This window comes from Rhinoderma darwinii, chromosome 5 (genome assembly GCF_050947455.1).
Source record: "Rhinoderma darwinii isolate aRhiDar2 chromosome 5, aRhiDar2.hap1, whole genome shotgun sequence".
NCBI classification, from domain to species: domain Eukaryota; kingdom Metazoa; phylum Chordata; class Amphibia; order Anura; family Rhinodermatidae; genus Rhinoderma; species Rhinoderma darwinii.
Genome location: NC_134691.1, coordinates 217103590 through 217122378, shown reverse-complemented (window position 1 = coordinate 217122378; position 18789 = coordinate 217103590). Strand labels below are relative to the sequence as shown.

Below are 18789 nucleotides of genomic sequence, written 5' to 3'. Positions count from 1 at the left end.
AAAAAAAGTGTTCACTTGTTTAACAGTTGGTCCAAAGGAGCTATTCCTCACCCCATGTGGAGAAATGGGGAGAGCCATATAGAAATGCAGTCTGACCATTGGTAGCTACGTAGATACAGTAATGTCAACTTGAGGATGATCATTTATGCTTGGAAGGGGAACGCTCAGACGTAGCGGGAAGAGATCCAGTAGATAGGATGCCCCATTTTTGTGAGTTGACTTGTTGCCCAGCAGGTGCAGGTGGGGGAGGTGGAATTAGCTCCTAGTTAGGCAGTTTTGAAACTGGAATGTTTAGGGTGACACAAAAATGTAGTAAATCCACCACTGTATGAAGGGTTGCAGAGCGACCATTCCTCCTTGAGGTGCGGCTAAAATGGAAACCCAAACGGTAGAGGATGTGATTGTAGTTTAGTGCAGTGAGTTGAGGTCTAATTGTCTGCGTTTTTGTAGGTTGACCTAAGACAGTTCTGAGAGCAATTGGAGAAGGGCACCGTCACAATTAATTAAGCGACATGATCTAGTCCATGTCATTATCTCTTCTGTAAGCTGATAGTCCGCAATGCAACAAATAATATCACTAGATTGAGGGGATGAACCTTTTGGACATAAAGCCCTCTATCCAGCTTGATCTTGTAGGAGGCAAGGGCCCCCAGAACCGGACTAAAGACAGCTTCCTGTGTGGGTTTTAAATCTTCATCATGTTTTGCCTCAGGGAAACCACGAACTCTAATATTATGACATTGTTTCTTGTTATCTAGGTCCTTTACGTGTGTTTGATATTCACAAATGGCGTCTTGTTGGGACAAAACTGCGGATTATACAGAAAAATATCTGCGGGTAGAGTCATGGTGGTCCTCCAGAGTTTCAACTCTGTGCAAAATGTGTTGAATGTCCTTGCACACAGTCGCAATTTCATAGTGGCGATTTAAAGTGCTCTTAAGTGGGGAGCTGCTTCATATAAGTGTGCCCCATTTTCATATCAGGCAAAAGGTCATCTGTGTCAAATTCCGATGAGGGCGACCAGGTATGTGTGTCTAGGCCCAGTTGGGATAAATTGGGAGTAGCAGACAGCATGGGGTCATTGCCCTCTGAGCAGGGTCAAGCGGCTGAATTATTTACCCAAGGACAGAAGGCAAAGGGTTGCAACTTTTAACCCCTCTGTTCCTTGGGGGAGAAGGGTATACAGAGATTGTCGGTTGTCCCACATATGTCAACCTGTAATGGAGGCTACAAGCAATGCAGACTGGCAGCTGGTGGGTAATTACTAGAGGCCTGCTGAGAAGATGAGAGATCTTCAGGGATGAAGGAGACTGAAAGACTGGTGCCGAATGTAGGACAGACCCTATTGCTTCTTTTAGCGCCATCACAATCTCCCCATTGTCATATGGAGAATGACTTTCCCCAGATATCCCCTCAGGGAAAGAGCCAGATGCTGGGGCAGATCAGGAGGTGTCTGCGTGTGCATCCTGGAACGCCTCTATGTGACATTTTTTTAAAGTTCCACAAGCAGTCACTTATTCGCATTTAGAATGATTTAGACTACATAAAGGGATTTTCTCTATCTTGGAAACGTATGGCATATCCACAGGATATGCCATAAATGACCAATAGATGCAGGTCAAAACTCAGGGACCCGCACCTATCACTAGAACTGGGTGCCTAGCACCGTCCTGCCTTGTCCAGCTCCCCGGCCACTGTCTGACAAGGTGGTCAGATATTACGGAAACAGCTCGCTGAGCTATGCTATTTCTGTAACTGCCATAGAACTGAATGATAGTAATGGTTGTTTCCGTAGCTCCCAAATTCCAGAAACAGCATAGCTTGCCATGCTACGTTGTTTCCGTAACTCCCATTCACTTTTAAGGGAGTTACAGAAACAGCATAGCAGAGGGACCCGCATCTATCGAACATTTATCCTGTGGATATGGCATAAATGTCCAAGATGGGAAAGCCCCTTTAATACGTGGTAACTCACCATCATTTTGCAATTGTTTGTCCGGTTTCGCTGATGAGCTGCTAGAGGGAGCCCCCTCACTAATAAAGCGAGCCTTTATCAAACTCTTTAGATGCCATGGTCGCTGCGAAATTTTGCAAGGCTGTTCAATATTCTCTATGAGCTAAACAGCCTAGATTCCAGAATTATACTGCCTAAATTAGACTTATGCGTCATTTGGACCTATTCTGTGCTATAATTGGGGTATTCCTACCTTATATGAGCTTGTTGGACATTCCACTCCACAACCATGGTGTTCACATAGAGTTGGGCCATATTTTGTAGCTATAACAGCCTCTACTCTTCTGGGAAGGATTTCCACAAGATGATGGAGTGTGTTTGTGGGAATTTGTGCACGTTTCACAAAAAAAGCATTTGTGATATCGTTGACAAATCCTGTCAAAATCTGTGCGTAGTCCCTAGAGAACTCAAAGAGAAAGTGTGATGCACAAAAGACATATGTGGAATAAAATACAAAAATTCCAGATTCAGCTCTAGTAAACTTTCATAGTAAAAACTCTAATTGGTAAGTTGTCTTGTACTTACAAAGATAATGGCATTTTCTGTTTGTGGCAGCCATTTTTACAAACGTGACGACAGGAAATGCTGCCAAATTGGTCGTTATCTTTAAATTAGCATCCCAGAAACTAACAATAAAAGGGTTATTCCCATTTTAGACATTTATAAGAAATATCCATGGGATATGCAATAAACGTCTGATAGATGCGCATCTCACCCCATCCCGACTGGTGAGGCAGCCACTAGCCGCCGCCACTTTGTGGAGGTTTAGAGAAAAAGTGGCTGAAAATTACTGAAGCAGCCTAGCTTTCTGTTTTGCTATTTTTTAACTTCCGTTTGGCCCCCTTACTGGGCAGGATAGGGTTGGTGGACCCTCATTCTAGAGATAGATGTGAGTCCCAGAGGTGAGATCCGCGTCTATCAGACATATATGGCATAATCTCTGGATATGCCATAAATGGCTATGAATGTAATAACCCTTTAAGCTTTATTTAAATAAAACTAGAAAACCTTTTAAATGCACTTGTTATCTAGACAAAACTAGTTTAAAGGGCTTATGCACATGGGTACAAAGCCTGTACAGCAGTGCATGGAGACCATATGGCTCCGTGCACTGCCATATTGGGTCCGTTGGCCGCCCTAGATAGGTTATGGAACATGCCACATTTTTTTTTATCTATGTAGTATAGCATACAAACACACTATGCCAAAATGTAAAAGAAAAAAACCACAACCTGTTATATATACAAACTACTTAAATATTGTGAGCTAGATTAACCTCAAAATAAAAAATAATTTTTGAGAGGTTATGGTCTATTATATATGACATCTGCAGAGAGCAGGGTGAAAAGTCAGCGCTGCAATATAAAAATAGAAGAAACACAGCACTGTAAGTTTGCTGTGGAACCCTGGCACTAAATGGCTGAGCACTTTTCAGGTCTCCATGTTCATGGGATATATATGCATCATCATGACCTTATCTCCAGAGTGCAAGGTTAATGTACTGTAGTTTATATGAGTAAGCTTCTATCTTCATTAAAAGCAATGCACTGAACTTGTTTACTGACAAGGGTAAGTCTTTGCAAATGCCATGTAGTTACTTCTGTAAATGATCAAATTTCTGTAAAGGATCTGCCAGGCACAGCTTCGGGGTTAACTCCCAGAACTAATCAGTCAGCACCTGAGAATACATCCCTGAGACTGACTCCTGCTTCCACCATTCAGGCTGGCAGGCTTAGGAGTGGGAGAGCCTATCGTAACCTGGCCAGACTCAGCTAGCTCCCGCCCTCGGTCTATTTAAGCCTGCACTTCCTGTCCCTCGGTGCTTGTGAGTCTTTCCTTGTGGTTTCCTGGCCCAGCTACAGCTCCTGCTATTTTTTGATCCTGCTCCATACAGACCCTGGCTTACCGACTACTCTTCTGCTTTTCGTTTTGTACCTCGCACACTCCTGGCTTGACTCGGCTCGTTCACCACTCTGGTTGCTCACGGTGTTGCCGTGGGCAACGGCCCCTTTTCCTTGCTTGTGTTCCTTTGTATGTTTGTCGTGTTTGTCGTGCACTTACTGAGCGCAGGGACCGCCGCCCAGTTGTACCCTGTCGCCTAGGGCGGGTCGTTGCAAGTAGGCAGGGACAGAGTGGCGGGTAGATTAGGGCTCACTTGTTCGTCTCCCTACCCCCTGCCATTACATAATCACAAGCCCATACCTAGTCTACCCCTGGTCCCTGACACCACTATGGATCCCCGTGAGACCCTGGCTCAGCAAATGCAGGGTCTCTCCCTACAGGTCCAGGCCCTGGCTCAGAGGGTCAACCAGCCTGATGCTACCCTGGTAGTTCCCCTCACCGCACCTCTTGAACCCTACCTCAAGTTGCCCGACCGGTTCTCAGGGGACCGGAGGGCTTTTCTCTCCTTTCGGGAGAGTTGTAGGCTTTACTTTCGTTTAAAGCCTCATTCCTCAGGTTCTGAGAGCCAGCGGGTGGGTATAATTATGTCCCGACTCCAGGAAGGGCCCCAAGAGTGGGCCTTCTCCTTGGCTCCTGACGCCCCTGAACTTTCCTCCGTTGATTGTTTCTTTTCTGCTCTCTGACTTATTTATGACGAGACTGACAGGACTGCCTTTGCCGAGAGTCAGCTGGTGACCTTAAGTCAGGGTAAGAGACCTGTTGAGGAGTATTGCTCTGACTTTCGGAAGTGGTGCGTAGCTTCTCGGTGGAATGACCCTGCCTTAAGGTGCCAGTTTAGGTTGGGTCTGTCGAATGCTCTGAAGGACCTGCTAGTTAGCTATCCCTCTTCTGACTCCCTAGACCAGGTTATGGCTTTAGCGGTACGACTTGTCCGACGTCTCAGGGAACGACAACGTGAACGTTTATGTGTTTTCTCCTCCGACTCCCCCATGATGCCTCCCGAAGCTCCGTTGCTTCGTTCCTCCCCGAAAGATTCAGAGATACCTATGCAACTCGGGGCCTCCGTGTCCCCCCAACAACGTAGAGAATTCCGCAGGAAGAATGGTCTCTGCTTCTACTGTGGGGACGACAAGCATCAAGTGAACAACTGTCCTAAGCGTAAGATTGCAGCCAGAGAACTTCCACGTCTAAGTGATCATCGGGGAGGTCACTTGGGCGCACAGGTATTTCCCGTAAATATGAAACGTACTAAGATCTTGCTTCCCTTTCAGGTCTCTTTTGGTGGTAGGTCTGCTACCGGCAGTGCCTTCGTGGATTCAGGGTCCTCTACTAGTATCATGTCTGTGGAATTTGCTATGTCCCTTGCTATGCCTCTGATTGATTTGCCTAAACCTGTCCCGGTAGTGGGTATCGACTGCACTCCTCTTGCTAATGGTTATTTTACACAGCATACCCCTGTTTTTGAACTCCTTGTTGGCTCCATGCATTTGGAGCAATGCTCTGTACTGTTGATGCAGGGATTATCGTACGATTTGGTTCAAGGTCTTCCCTGGTTGCAGTTGCATAATCCTACGTTTGACTGGAATACTGGGGAGCTAACCAAATGGGGTAATGAATGTTGTACGTCATGTTTTTCTGTTAATTCTATTTCTCCCCCTAAGGAGGCGAATACGGTACCCGAGTTTGTTCAGGACTTCGCTGATGTTTTCTCTAGGGAGGCCTCCAAAGTGTTACCTCCTCATAGAGAATACGATTGCGCTATTGAATTGGTACCAGGAGCTAAGCTTCCTAAGGGTAGGATATTTAATCTTTCTTGTCCCGAACGTGAAGCTATGAGAGTGTATATCTAGGAATCCCTGGCCAAGGGTTACATTCGTCCCTCTTCTTCTCTGGTAGGTGCTGGCTTCTTCCTCGTGGGGAAGAAGGATGGTGGTCTTAGGCCATGCATTGACTACCCCAGCCTGAATAAGGTCACGGTAAGGAACCAGTATCCCCTTCCTTTGATTCTTGATCTCTTTAATCAGGTTCAGGGGGCCCAATGGTTTTCTAAATTGGATCTACGGGGGGCGTATAACCTTATTCGCATAAAAGAGGGGGATGAGTGGAAGACTGCGTTTAACACGCCCGAAGGCCATTTAGAATACCTCGTCATGCCCTTTGGGTTGTGTAATGCCCCTGCGGTCTTCCAGAATTTCATAAATGAGATTTTGAGAAATTACCTGGGGATTTTTCTGGTAGTGTACCTTGATGACATACTGGTGTTTTCCAAGGACTGGCCCTCCCACATTGAGCATGTCAGGAAGGTGCTCCAGGTCCTTCGGGAAAATAAACTGTTTGCCAAAACCGAAAAATGTGTGTTTGGGGTACAGGAGATTCCATTTTTGGGTCAAATCCTCACTCCTCATGAATTCCGCATGGACCCCGCCAAGGTTCAGGCTGTGGCGGAATGGGTCCAACCTGCCTCCCTGAAGGCGTTACAGTGTTTTTTGGGGTTCGCTAATTATTACAGGAGATTTATTGCTAACTTCTCGGTCATCACTAAGCCCCTTACGGACCTCACTCGCAAAGGTGCTGATCTCCTCCACTGGCCTCCTGAGGCTGTCCAGGCTTTTGAGGTCCTTAAGAAGTGCTTTGTCTCGGCCCCGGTGCTGGTTCAGCCCAACCAAATGGAGCCATTTATCGTGGAAGTTGACGCATCTGAGGTGGGAGTGGGGGCTGTCTTGTCCCAGGGTACCAGGTCCCTCACCCATCTCCGCCCCTGTGCCTACTTCTCCAGGAAGTTTTCGCCAACTGAAAGTAACTATGATATTGGCAACCGCGAACTCTTAGCCATTAAATGGGCATTTGAAGAGTGGCGCCACTTCCTGGAGGGGGCTAGGCACCAGGTAACGGTCCTTACCGACCACAAGAATCTGGTTTTCCTAGAATCTGCCCGGAGGCTAAACCCGAGACAAGCTCAATGGGCGTTATTTTTTACCAGATTCAATTTTTTGGTTACCTATAGGGCTGGGTCTAAAAATATTAAGGCTGATGCACTGTCGCGTAGCTTCATGGCCAGCCCTCCTTCGGAGGAAGATCCTGCTTGTATTTTGCCTCCAGGTATAATCATTTCCTCGATCGATTCTGATTTAGTCTCTGATATTGCTGCTGATCAAGGTGCAGCTCCCGGGAACCTTCCTGAGAACAAGCTGTTTGTTCCCCTGCAATTCCGGCTAAGGGTACTTAGGGAAAATCATGACTCCGCACTATCTGGCCATCCAGGCATCCTGGGTACCAAACACCGCATTATCAGAAATTATTGGTGGCCTGGGTTGCCTAAAGACGTTAAGGCCTACGTCGCCGCTTGTGAGGTTTGTGCTAGGTCCAAGACTCCCAGGTCCCGACCAGCGGGCTTACTGCGTTCGTTGCCCATTCCCCAGAGTCCTTGGACACATATCTCCATGGATTTTATCACCGATTTGCCTCCATCCCAAGGCAAGTCGGTGGTGTGGGTGGTGGTGGACCGCTTCAGTAAGATGTGCCACTTTGTGCCCCTCAAGAAACTACCCAACGCCAAAACGTTGGCTACCTTGTTTGTCAAACACATCCTGCGTCTCCATGGGGTCGCTGTCAATATTGTTTCGGACAGAGGGGTACAATTTGTTTCATTGTTTTGGAGAGCCTTCTGTATGAAGTTGGGGATTGATCTGTCCTTCTCCTCTGCCTTCCATCCTGAAACCAATGGCCAAACGGAGAGGACTAATCAATCCCTAGAACAATACTTAAGGTGTTTTGTCTCTGACTGTCAATTTGATTGGGTCTCTTTCATTCCCCTCGCCGAATTTTCCCTTAATAACCGGGTCAGTAACTCGTCAGGGGTCTCTCCTTTTTTTTGTAATTTTGGGTTTAATCCACGGTTCTCCTCCGTTTCACCTGGTAGTTCCAACAATCCCGAGGTAGAGGTCGTTCATCGGGAACTGTGCACAGTCTGGGCCCAGGTTCAGAAAAACCTAGAGGTGTCCCAGAGCGTACAAAAAACTCAGGCTGATAAAAAACGTTCTGCTAACCCCCTGTTTATGGTCAGGGATCTGGTGTGGTTGTCGTCTAGGAACTTGCGTCTCAAGGTTCCGTCCAAGAAGTTTGCTCCCCGGTTTATTGGGCCGTATAAGGTCATTGAGGTCCTCAATCCTGTCTCCTTCCGGCTGGAGTTACCCCCGTCTTTTCGGATACACGACGTGTTTCATGCCTCCCTCCTCAAACGCTGCTCCCCGTCCTTGGCTCCCTCGAGGAGACCTCCTGTTCCTATCCTCACCCCTGAGGGGGTGGAATTCGAGGTGGCCAGGATTGTGGACAGCAAGATGGTCCAAGGCTCCCTCCAGTACCTGGTCCATTGGAGAGGATACGGGCCCGAGGAGAGGACTTGGGTACCCGCCCGGGATGTTCACGCTGGGGTATTGGTCAGGAGGTTCCACCTGCGTTTCCCCAGTAAGCCAGGTCCACTTAGAAAGGGTCCGGTGGCCCCTCATAAAAGGGGGGGTACTGTAAAGGATCTGCCAGGCACAGCTTCGGTGTTAACTCCCAGAACTAATCAGTCAGCACCTGAGAATACATCCCTGAGACTGACTCCTGCTTCCACCTTTCAGGCTGGCAGGCTTAGGAGTGGGAGAACCTATCGTAACCTGGCCAGACTCAGCTAGCTCCCGCCCTCGGTCTATTTAAGCCTGCACTTCCTGTCCCTCGGTGCTTGTGATTCTTTCCTTGTGGTTTCCTGGCCCAGCTACAGCTCCTGCTATTTTTGATCCTGCTCCATACAGACCCTGGCTTACCGACTACTCTTCTGCTTTTCGTTTTGTACCTCGCACACTCCTGGCTTGACTCGGCTCGTTCACCACTCTGGTTGCTCACGGTGTTGCCGTGGGCAACGGCCCCTTTTTCTTGCTTGTGTTCCTTTGTATGTTTGTCGTGTTTGTCGTGCACTTACTGAGCGCAGGGACCGCCGCCCAGTTGTACCCCGTCGCCTAGGGCGGGTCGTTGCAAGTAGGCAGGGACAGAGTGGCGGGTAGATTAGGGCTCACTTGTCGGTCTCCCTACCCCCTGCCATTACATAATCAGTCAGGCTGTGGCCCTTCAGAGGTTGTGATTATGTAATGGCAGAGGGTAGGGAGACGGACAAGTGAGCCCTAATCTACCCGCCACTCTGTCCCTGCCTACTTGCAACGACCCGCCCTAGGCGACGGGGTACAACTGGGTGGCGGTCCCTGCGCTCAGTAAGTGCACGACAAACACGACAAACATACAAAGGAACACAAGCAAGAAAAAGGGGCCGTTGCCCACGGCAACACCGTGAGCAACCAGAGTGGTGAACGAGCCGAGTCAAGCCAGGAGTGTGCGAGGTACAAAACGAAAAGCAGAAGAGTAGTCAGTAAGCCAGGGTCTGTATGGAGCAGGATCAAAAATAGCAGGAGCTGTAGCTGGGCCAGGAAACCACAAGGAAAGAATCACAAGCACCGAGGGACAGGAAGTGCAGGCTTAAATAGACCTAGGGCGGGAGCTAGATGAGTCTGGCCAGGTTACGATAGGTTCTCCCACTCCTAAGCCTGCCAGCCTGAATGGTGGAAGCAGGAGTCAGTCTCAGGGATGTATTCTCAGGTGCTGACTGATTAGTTCTGGGAGTTAACCCCGAAGCTGTGCCTGGCAGATCCTTTACAATTTCTTTTGGTAAAACTATTCCCACCTCATGTATCAGAACATAGACCACATTCAATCTGTACTTCTGTACAATCACACAGATGAATAGGACAATCAGTTGATTTATTATACCACTCTTATTATTATTATTATTATTATTATTATTAATAATAATAATAATAATAATAATAATAATTAGTTGTGAAATGGACAATTGAACAATTAGAAGACTTTCATCCAACCTAGTGAGTGTTCGCAGTTTTGTGACTGACCACAATAGTGCCCTGAAAGTTATGTTCATCAACCCATCAACCTATACATTATCACAACTAAAAATGATAATAATGTACAGCAGGAATGTAGTTTTGATTTGAAGTGTTCTTGCAATCATGTAAACATTTTTACCAAATGACCTGAACAAAGACATCTATTCAAAGTGTTTTATATTTGCAATTTAAAATTTTATACAGAATGAAAACATGTAAAAAGAGTTATAATCATCTAGTAAATATAACCATCGTTATATATGTTTTTAAAATATTTGATTGTATTATGAACTATAGGGCCAAAGGTATGTGGACAGCTGCCCATCACATCTATATGAGCTTGTTGGACATCCCACTCAAAAACCATGGGTGTTCACTTGGAGTTGGGTCCTTTTTTTTGCAGCTATAACAGCCTTTACTCTTCTGGGAAGGATTTCCACAAGATGATGGAGTGTGTTTGTGGGAATTTGTTCACATTTGTCAAAAAAAGCATTTGTGATATCATTGACAAATCCTGTCAAAATCTGTGCGTAGTCCCTAGAGAACTTAAAGAGAAAGTGTGATGAACAAATGACATATGTAGAATAAAATACAAAAATTCCAGATTCAGCTCTAGTAAACCTTCATAGTAAAAACTCTAATTGGTACGTTGTCATTTATTTACAAAGATATTGCCATTTTCTGTTTGTGGCAGCCATTTTTACAAACGTGACACTAGGAAATGCTACCATATTGGTCGTTAACTTTAAATTAGCATCCCAGAAACAAACAATTAAAGGGTTATTCCTATTTGAGACATTTATAAGAAATATCTATGGGATATGCAATAAATGTCTAAACGATGCAGGCTTTAGCTCTGAGACCTGCATTTATGTTGAGAATAGGGAGTTTTTCTAGCATGGTCTGTAGTCTTGTCAATTTCTCGGACCACCTTCTGCACTGGTAGGCTGCCTGTAGTTGTTGCAGGGCAGCTGGGTGATTGCATGACATTCTACACTGGTGACCAGACCAACGGATTTGTTTGGTCTAGTACAAAAGGAGATACAGGGATTTGAAAGGAGTAGGGCAGTTGACGGTTAGGCCTTATGCACACGACCACATTGATTTTGCGGTCCGCAAATCCATGTGTCCGCAGCGTTCTATCCGACCGCAAAAAAAAACCTTGTTGTGCATACGTGTGTCATGCGGACTCACGGATCCTCAACGAATCACCAGTATTGGAGAAACCACAATTGTGGACCGTAAAATGACTTGTCTTGAGTTTTTGGGGTCCGCAATTGGGGCCCCCGCAAAAATATGATCATGTGCATGAGACCTTAGTATGTGACATAGCAACCATATTAAAAAGGAGTGTCAGACTATGCTGCTCCCCAGCATGAGGTTAAAATAGTAATATAATGCCAAAGACAAAGGATCTTCATTGGATAACTACCAGAACTTAAGTATGTGACCTCTTGACGGAACTGAGACCTCCAAGATCCCTATTTACAGTGGCATATTGTTAATGAGCAAGAGACTGTTCTGACAATTTGTTCCTGGTCTCTGTACTGTCTGTCACGATGGGCGTGTGGACCCCCTGGGCTGTACCGCCCTAGCGGGATAGCAGCTGGCCAAACAGGATACCAAGGCAAAATCAATAGTTCGAACAAGGGTACCTGTGGCAATACAGACAGTAGCGATGGCAGGCTCGGTGGGACCTTGGCAGCAGGCAGACACCAGGAGCGGTGAAATACAGCAGGCGTAGTATACGAGACAACACGACTCCAACTCTCTATGACACAGGACAAGGTAGCACGAGATACAGGATACAAGTGGCAGGAACGGGAACACTGGGAACAGGATAACACTAAGGGACCATTTGCAAAGACTAACACGGGTAAACACAACAAAGCAATGAAGGAAGGGGCAGGGCCCTTCTTATAATTCAGGGTGTTCATGGGAGCAATCAGTCAATCTAAAACATGTGTGTGCTCTGGCCCATTAAGGCCGGGAATGAGCTTGAGCCCACACCCCAGTGGTCAATGCAGGACAGGACGGCCGCATGTGCTGGCATCTCTGGGGAGGAAGACGTCTGCAGGATGATAGGAGTCTGCGGTCTGCGACCACGGACGTTACACTGTCTCTTTTTTGTGGTGCAAGGACATACTAAGTAGCTGCTGGTTGTCATGGAGTTATAGAACTGGTTTCCATGAAAGGTTGCAGATTGCCACCTCAAGGAGCCACAAAGGTGCAGTTGGTGAAAAGGTGGTGGCCCCTTCAATGTGTGTGGTGCAGCCCAGTTTGCCTATTTGGTTCCGGGATAAACCATGAGGTAAAGGGTAGTGCCTCAGTAACCCACTGTGGCACAATGATAGTCAAGGGGGTGACCTTCTCCATGCACATACCTTGGCACGTGCGGTTAAGCACCATGTGAAGTTGGTGTTTCAGCGTTCAGAACTAAAATTGTTGTGAAACCATACTACCTTAGTTTCCGTATTGCCGCTTCGCCCCGACAACCCACCCTGCTCGGTAAGGTGGCCGCAAGCTGACGCATCTGGGCTGAGTTATAATAGAGAGGTGGCCTTCGCTCTCTCTCATCTGTTCCACGATAGTTAACAGGGAATTGCATCTATCAAACACTTATGGAATATCCTGTGTATATGCCATAAATGTCTAAGATGGGAATAACCCTATAACTATCATTCTGTCAGTATGTTCAATTGATAACAAAGAGACAGTTTTAGCATCAGTTGCTAAGATAATTCAGAAGATAATTAAAAGTTGACAATCAAAATGGTTGTTCTTGCAAAAATGCCCACAACTGAGTAGAAAAATGCTAATAAATCTGGTCGTAAAAGAAACATAACTACCCAACTAGCTGCTGCTCTAATTAAAAATATATAAATGTATGGTAATTTTCATTTTGTGTAGAAATACGCTCTAAGTTGTTTCTCTCCTGCTTATATTTGCATAATGTCAAGCATAGTATCATTTGTTTTATCTGTCACCAAATAGTCTGCAATTTTAATGACCCCAAAAATTAACATTTATGCAGCAAATGTCTCATGCAGTAAAAGGTGAGGGTTTTCCAAGCGAAGGGAATAGGAGTAATGGTTTATTAGAATTTAAGTTGTTCACCTGCAGAACATATTGAGAGGGTCGTTATTACCTAGAAGGTGACATTCTTTTGTTATTCAGCTAATATATATCAAGCCGATATTGTACGAACTTGGGGCCAGTCTTGGCTATTTAGAATTGTTTTGTATCTAGAGGATATCAAAGACATTTTAAAGAACTGTCTGATACACTACATGGGTAAAAGTATGTGAACTCTTGACCATCACACCAATATGAGCTTGTGAATAGGCCGTGTGAACATTCCCTAAATATGGAGTTGGCCCACCTATTGACTAGGGCGGATCCAGCAAATCAGAAATTTCACAAAATTGATTTGTAACAAAGGTAAAATTTTATAACAGTGCCACGTTTAAAATCACACAGCTCTTCAGGATGACCCATACTACGAGTATTTGCATATCGAGATTGCATGGCTGTCCCCTTGATTTTATGCACGTATTTGCAATGGATGTGACTGAAACACCTGCACTCAACAATTAGGAGGGATGTCCACGTACTTTTAGGACTTGTCCACACGTAACGGAATTGCTGCAGAGAATTTCTGCAGCAATTTTGTTGAAAGTAACAGACTTTCCGCTGCAGCAAAAACGCACCATTTCCTGTGTTTATGGTGCGTATTTTGCTGTGTTTTTCACAATGCTGGGAGATGGCGACAACTCCTCTGAAAAACACAGCAATTCAGTCCACTTGACATGCTGCGGTCCAAAAAATATGCACCGCAGGTAAATTTCTGCTCGGAATATTTACGCAGCGTGTGGATGAGATTTGTTAAATCTCACCCACTTTGCTGCTAGGGTATTCTGCGGAGTATTTTCTGTCTGCAATTCCGGACGTAAAAAATTTGCAGCAATTCCACTACGTTTCTACTAGCCCTTAGCCATATAGTGTATCTTTTGTAATTGGAATCCATTCTTGCATGCCTGGTGAGTTCTTGCAGTACAGACTATTTGATAAAAGTTTTATATAGCTATGTTATTTAGCAGCTTTATGGGATACCATTTTTACATTTTAACATTATTTTTCAACAGTGTCATTTATTTCATTGTGATAAGAACTATATGGACAAAGAGCAAGGCACATGCAGTTATTATTTCCAACTGTACTGGTAAGTTTTTCCTCTTATTATATGTTTCCTTTTTCTAAATATATTTACTGTAAAATTTCTTTCATATAATTTTTATTACATAAAATCCCAATTTTACACTTTTTAATTCAGATCGGTAGTGTAAGATACAAACATGGCTGCTTTTATTCCAGAGAAAGTGCCACTTTATTCAATAGGCTTTGTCTGATATTGCAGCTTAGCCCCATTTACTTGAACAGGGCTGAGCTACAATACCATACATATAAACTAATGTATGGACAAGAGTGGTGCTGTATCTTGAAGACATCAGCCATGCTTTTCTAATGTCGTATTACCTCTACAATACTACAGTGCATATAGAAAATAATTAGATCCCTTTATTTTTTTTTCTACTTTTTGTTACCTTACAGCCTCATTCTAAAATGGATAATATTAATTTACTTTCTTATCAGTCTGCACACAATACCCTATAATAAAAAAGCAAAATCAGGTTGATAGAAATTTGTGAAAATGTCGAAAAAATTAAAAACAATTAAAAATATGACATTTACATAAATATTCTAAACTTGTAATTTGTTGGGCATCTTTTTGAGCGATTACAGCCTCTAATCTTGTATGGTGTTACAAACTTGGCACACCAGCATTTGGGGGTTTTCTTCAGTTTTTCTGTGCAGAACTTCTCAAGCTCTGTCAGGTTGGATGGGGAGTATTGATGCACAGCTATTTTCAGATCTCTCCACAGATGTGCCATTACATTCGTCCAGGTTCCGGCTGGGCCTCTGAACGACTTTAACATACTTGTCCCATAGCCTGCATTGTCTTGACTGTGTGCATAGATTCTTGTCCTGTTGGGAGGTGATCTCTTCAAGCTATGTATGTGGTCCAGGCAGCTGCATGCCACAAAGTTTGTAATTTAACTCTTTCACTGCCAGAACTTTGGGTGCTTTATTTGTTCAGGGGGGCCAGATAAAATAAAAAAATATTTTGACTTCTCGTTTTACAACAGCCATAACATTTTTATGTCAACATATTTGTATGGAATCTGGATTTTTGCTGCCGCTTTTTCAGTTGGCATTTTGCGATATAAATATATTAGCATATCATTTAGATATTTTATGGGAGAAATGCAGAAAAAATACTAATTTTGCCATATTTTTAAGTCATTTATCGGACATAATCAATAATGTGTTTATTCTATGTACTGGGTGTTTACGATTATGGTGATACCAAATAGTTGCATGTGTTCTTTTTAAAGTGTTATAAAAATTTAATGAATAGATTTTTTTGGCGCTGTTATTTTTTTAAAATCCTTAAACTTTATTTTAAAATTTTAACACAATATTTTTGTCCCATTCTTATCTTTTTTTTCTACATGTAATGCATTGGCATTTTTCCTTTTTGCTAGTATTTTATGCTAATGAATAATAAGACTATTAGGGAATTTAGGCAGAGAAAATACTTTAATTCATAGCAGTACAGTTTATAACTCACTTCTAGTGTTTCTGCCTTCCATGCAGCAGGTCAAAATTTGAGCCTAAAAATAATTAAATAAAGAGAGACAACCTCCGAGCACCATCAGAGATGTCCTGGGAGGTCCTCTTCCTTAAAGGGAACCTGTCACCAGCATTTCACCTATTGAACTTTACTTCTCCCTCACTGGCCGCTGCTATAAAAAGTTCATTGCCGTTATCCCCGCTCCTAAACTCCTCTTCCGACTGTAAATATCGGTCTGCAAACGTTTTGCGCCTTTTATCGTAATTATGCGTGTCCCTTTGTGCGCACACACCAAAAGAGGACATCAATGCACAAGCGCAGGATTTTGTGTGCTGGGGGAAGGCGAGGAGCTGTCAATCAAATGTAAGGAGGCGAAGTAAACTTGGAAAGACTTGAGGAATGAAGATATGACTCTTTCCAAACGAAGATTTGACTCTTTTCAAATGAAGATCTGACTCTTTTCTGCTCATTAGCATACGGTGTGGGAACACTAAAAAGCTAAATACTAAAGCTACAGAGCCGACTAAGAAGATAATTATAGGTTATATAGAAATGATTTTTCACCCACTACCACCAGGTATAGTCAGTTTAATAGGTGAAATGCTGGTGACAGGTTCCCTTTAAGAGAAACTACACAGGACATAAATACTATATAAAACAAATAGCAGTAGGGAAGGCAACTGTGGGACCTGGGTGAAACTTCACAGAACTGACAGCCAATTTTCATTTTTTCATTTTCGTTTTTCACTCCCGACTTCCAAGAGCCATAACTATTTTTTATTTTTCCATCAATTGAGTGGTGTCAGGGCTTATTTTTTGCAGGAGTTGTAGTTTCTATTGCCGCTATTTAAAGTACCATGTAATGTACTGGAAAACTGAAAGAAATGTCTTTGTGTGGTGGAATTGGAAAAAACGATGATTCTTCCATTTCTTTTGGGTTTCATTTTTACGTCTTTCACCATGCAGTAAAAATGACAACTCATCTTTCTTCTGCTGGTCAATACGATTAGGGTGATATCAAATTTATATAATTTTTTTAATGTTTTACTACTTTTACAAAGTAAAAACTATTTCTTAAAAAAATAAAATTTTGTGTCACCATATTCTGAGAGCCATAACTTGTTTAGTTTTTCACTGATTGAGCGGTGTGATGGCTTATTTTTTTGCAGGACAAGCGTCGTTTTTATTGGTACCCTTTTTTGGTACATAAGACATTTTTAATTACTTTTTATTTTAAAAAAAAAATAGCGTTACGTTTATATTACTTTAGAGGAAAAGTGGGAAAAGGGTTTTTAATATTTTGTATTTTTTGTACACTACTGAAAATTTTATTTAACAATTTTTTACACTTTTACAAGTCCCCCTAAGGGATTTAAACCAGCAATCATCAGATCGCTGGTACAATACACTGCAATACTAATGTATCGCAGTGTATTGTGATATTTACCTGCTCCTGAAAAAGCCCTGCAGTGCTTAACAGGAGAAGAAAGAAGGCAGACATTGGGACCGGTGATCGTGGGGGGTGACGATGGTCTGTCGGAGGGGGCCGCCCCCTCTTTCTAACGGCACAGATGCCACTGTTGCTATTGACTGCGGCATCTAAGTGGTAAAACGGCCAAGATCAGAGCTATCTCTGTTCCTGGCTGTTAGTCTGAGGTGTCTGCTGTAATACACAGCTGACACCCGCAGCGTATAGAGCAGGCTCAGCACGTGAGCCCACTCCATACTTTACCTCTGACACTAGTAGGTACGGGCACGTCCTGATGGGTCAAGGGGTTAAAAATGTTCAAACAACCCCATGTTTTGATTTTAATTTTTCAAGAGGTTCTTATTTTTTCCATCCAGTTTGGTTGTTGGCTTTGGTTTTGTTTGTATTTTTTGAAAAATGTAAAGAGTATATGAAAAAAATATAAGTTGCTTATAGTATTTTAGGCCCTCCTTTACCTATTTCACATTATTTCTAGTTATTTTGAGGAAGGAAATTGCAGCACCATTAGTAAAAGTGTTTAGGAGATGGTGCTCTTTGTAACGTCCACGGCCACAGACCAATGTTCCTACTCACCAACCGACGGCCGTGGCCATCGACTTGTGAGTGGTGGCCGGCATCTCCTTCCTAGGATTCGCCAGCACTCACTTCCGCTCCGCTCTGCTGTGTCCCATATGGTGCGCGCGCTCGTGCCTGGCCTTATTGGGCCAGCACGCTCACACGTATAATATTACTAATTAGCCCATATTCACCCTGGACTATAAAAAGGGCTCTGCCCTTTCACTTCTTGCCTGAGTGTTGCTATGTATTCCCATGTCAGTCTTAGAAAATGGTCCCTTAGTGTTATCCTGTTCCCGTTGTTTCCGTGCTCTGCTACCTGTATCCTGTATCCGGTGCTGTGGTGGTTCCTGAGCCTTACAGTGTTGGAGTTGGAGTTGTGTCATCTGCCACGCCTGATATCATCCGCCACATGTGTCATCATCAACCTTCAAGTTTCATCTGTGCCTAAGCCTCTGCTACTGTCTGGACTATCACAGGTACTCTTGTACTAGGACTTTGTATAGACTGTTGTTTGGCCAGCTGCAACTCCGCTACGGCGGTGCAGCCTAGTGGGTCCACATACCCACGGATCGTGACACTCTGTTTGCCTGTCGCCACCTATCCTTATGTATAGGTGCCATGTTTGTACTGCCACAATAAACAAATTTATAACATTAGTCCCAAAGTATAATAATGAGAAAAATAAGGGAATATGTAATTTAATGGACCCTGTGGATTCGTTAGAGCCAAAAGTTGGAGTCTTATTCCACTTTTGGGCGATCCCACCATAACTTGTGCAACTGATGTCCAAGGTCAGACATAAACAAAACATATTCAAAGTGTTTAGCACCCCACAATGAGAGGACTGAAAATCGGGCCAGCTTAAAATGCTTTTAAAATTAAGGTGTTTAAAATATTACGAAAACTGGAGATCAAGGCAAGATACAAAAAATTTAGATTTATAATTCCCTTTAAGACACTGGTGACCAAGAACAACCATAAACCCAACATCAAGGAAGTACTTGACACCCCACAATAATGGTACTGACTATTATGCCGAAATTAAAGTTTTATTTATATTAGGCTGCCTGCATTTCAGACGTAATTGCTCGTACTTGCGTTTTGCGAGGCGTCAATTACGGATGTAATTTGGAGCTGTTCTTCATTGAAGTCAATGAAAGACGGCTCAAATTACGTCCCAAGAAGTGTCCTGCACTTC

General features: G+C 43.8%; 1 protein-coding gene across 1 annotated transcript in view; it reads left to right on the top strand.

The window, feature by feature from the left end:
- The window catches only part of NPSR1 (neuropeptide S receptor 1), a 259080-nt gene that overhangs the window by 207339 nt on the left and 32952 nt on the right, over window positions 1–18789 (top strand). The window contains exon 6 of the mRNA XM_075828530.1: window positions 13995–14071. Within this exon, the coding sequence (XP_075684645.1) occupies window positions 13995–14071 (77 nt within the window). The remainder of the gene's footprint in view (window positions 1–13994; window positions 14072–18789) is intronic.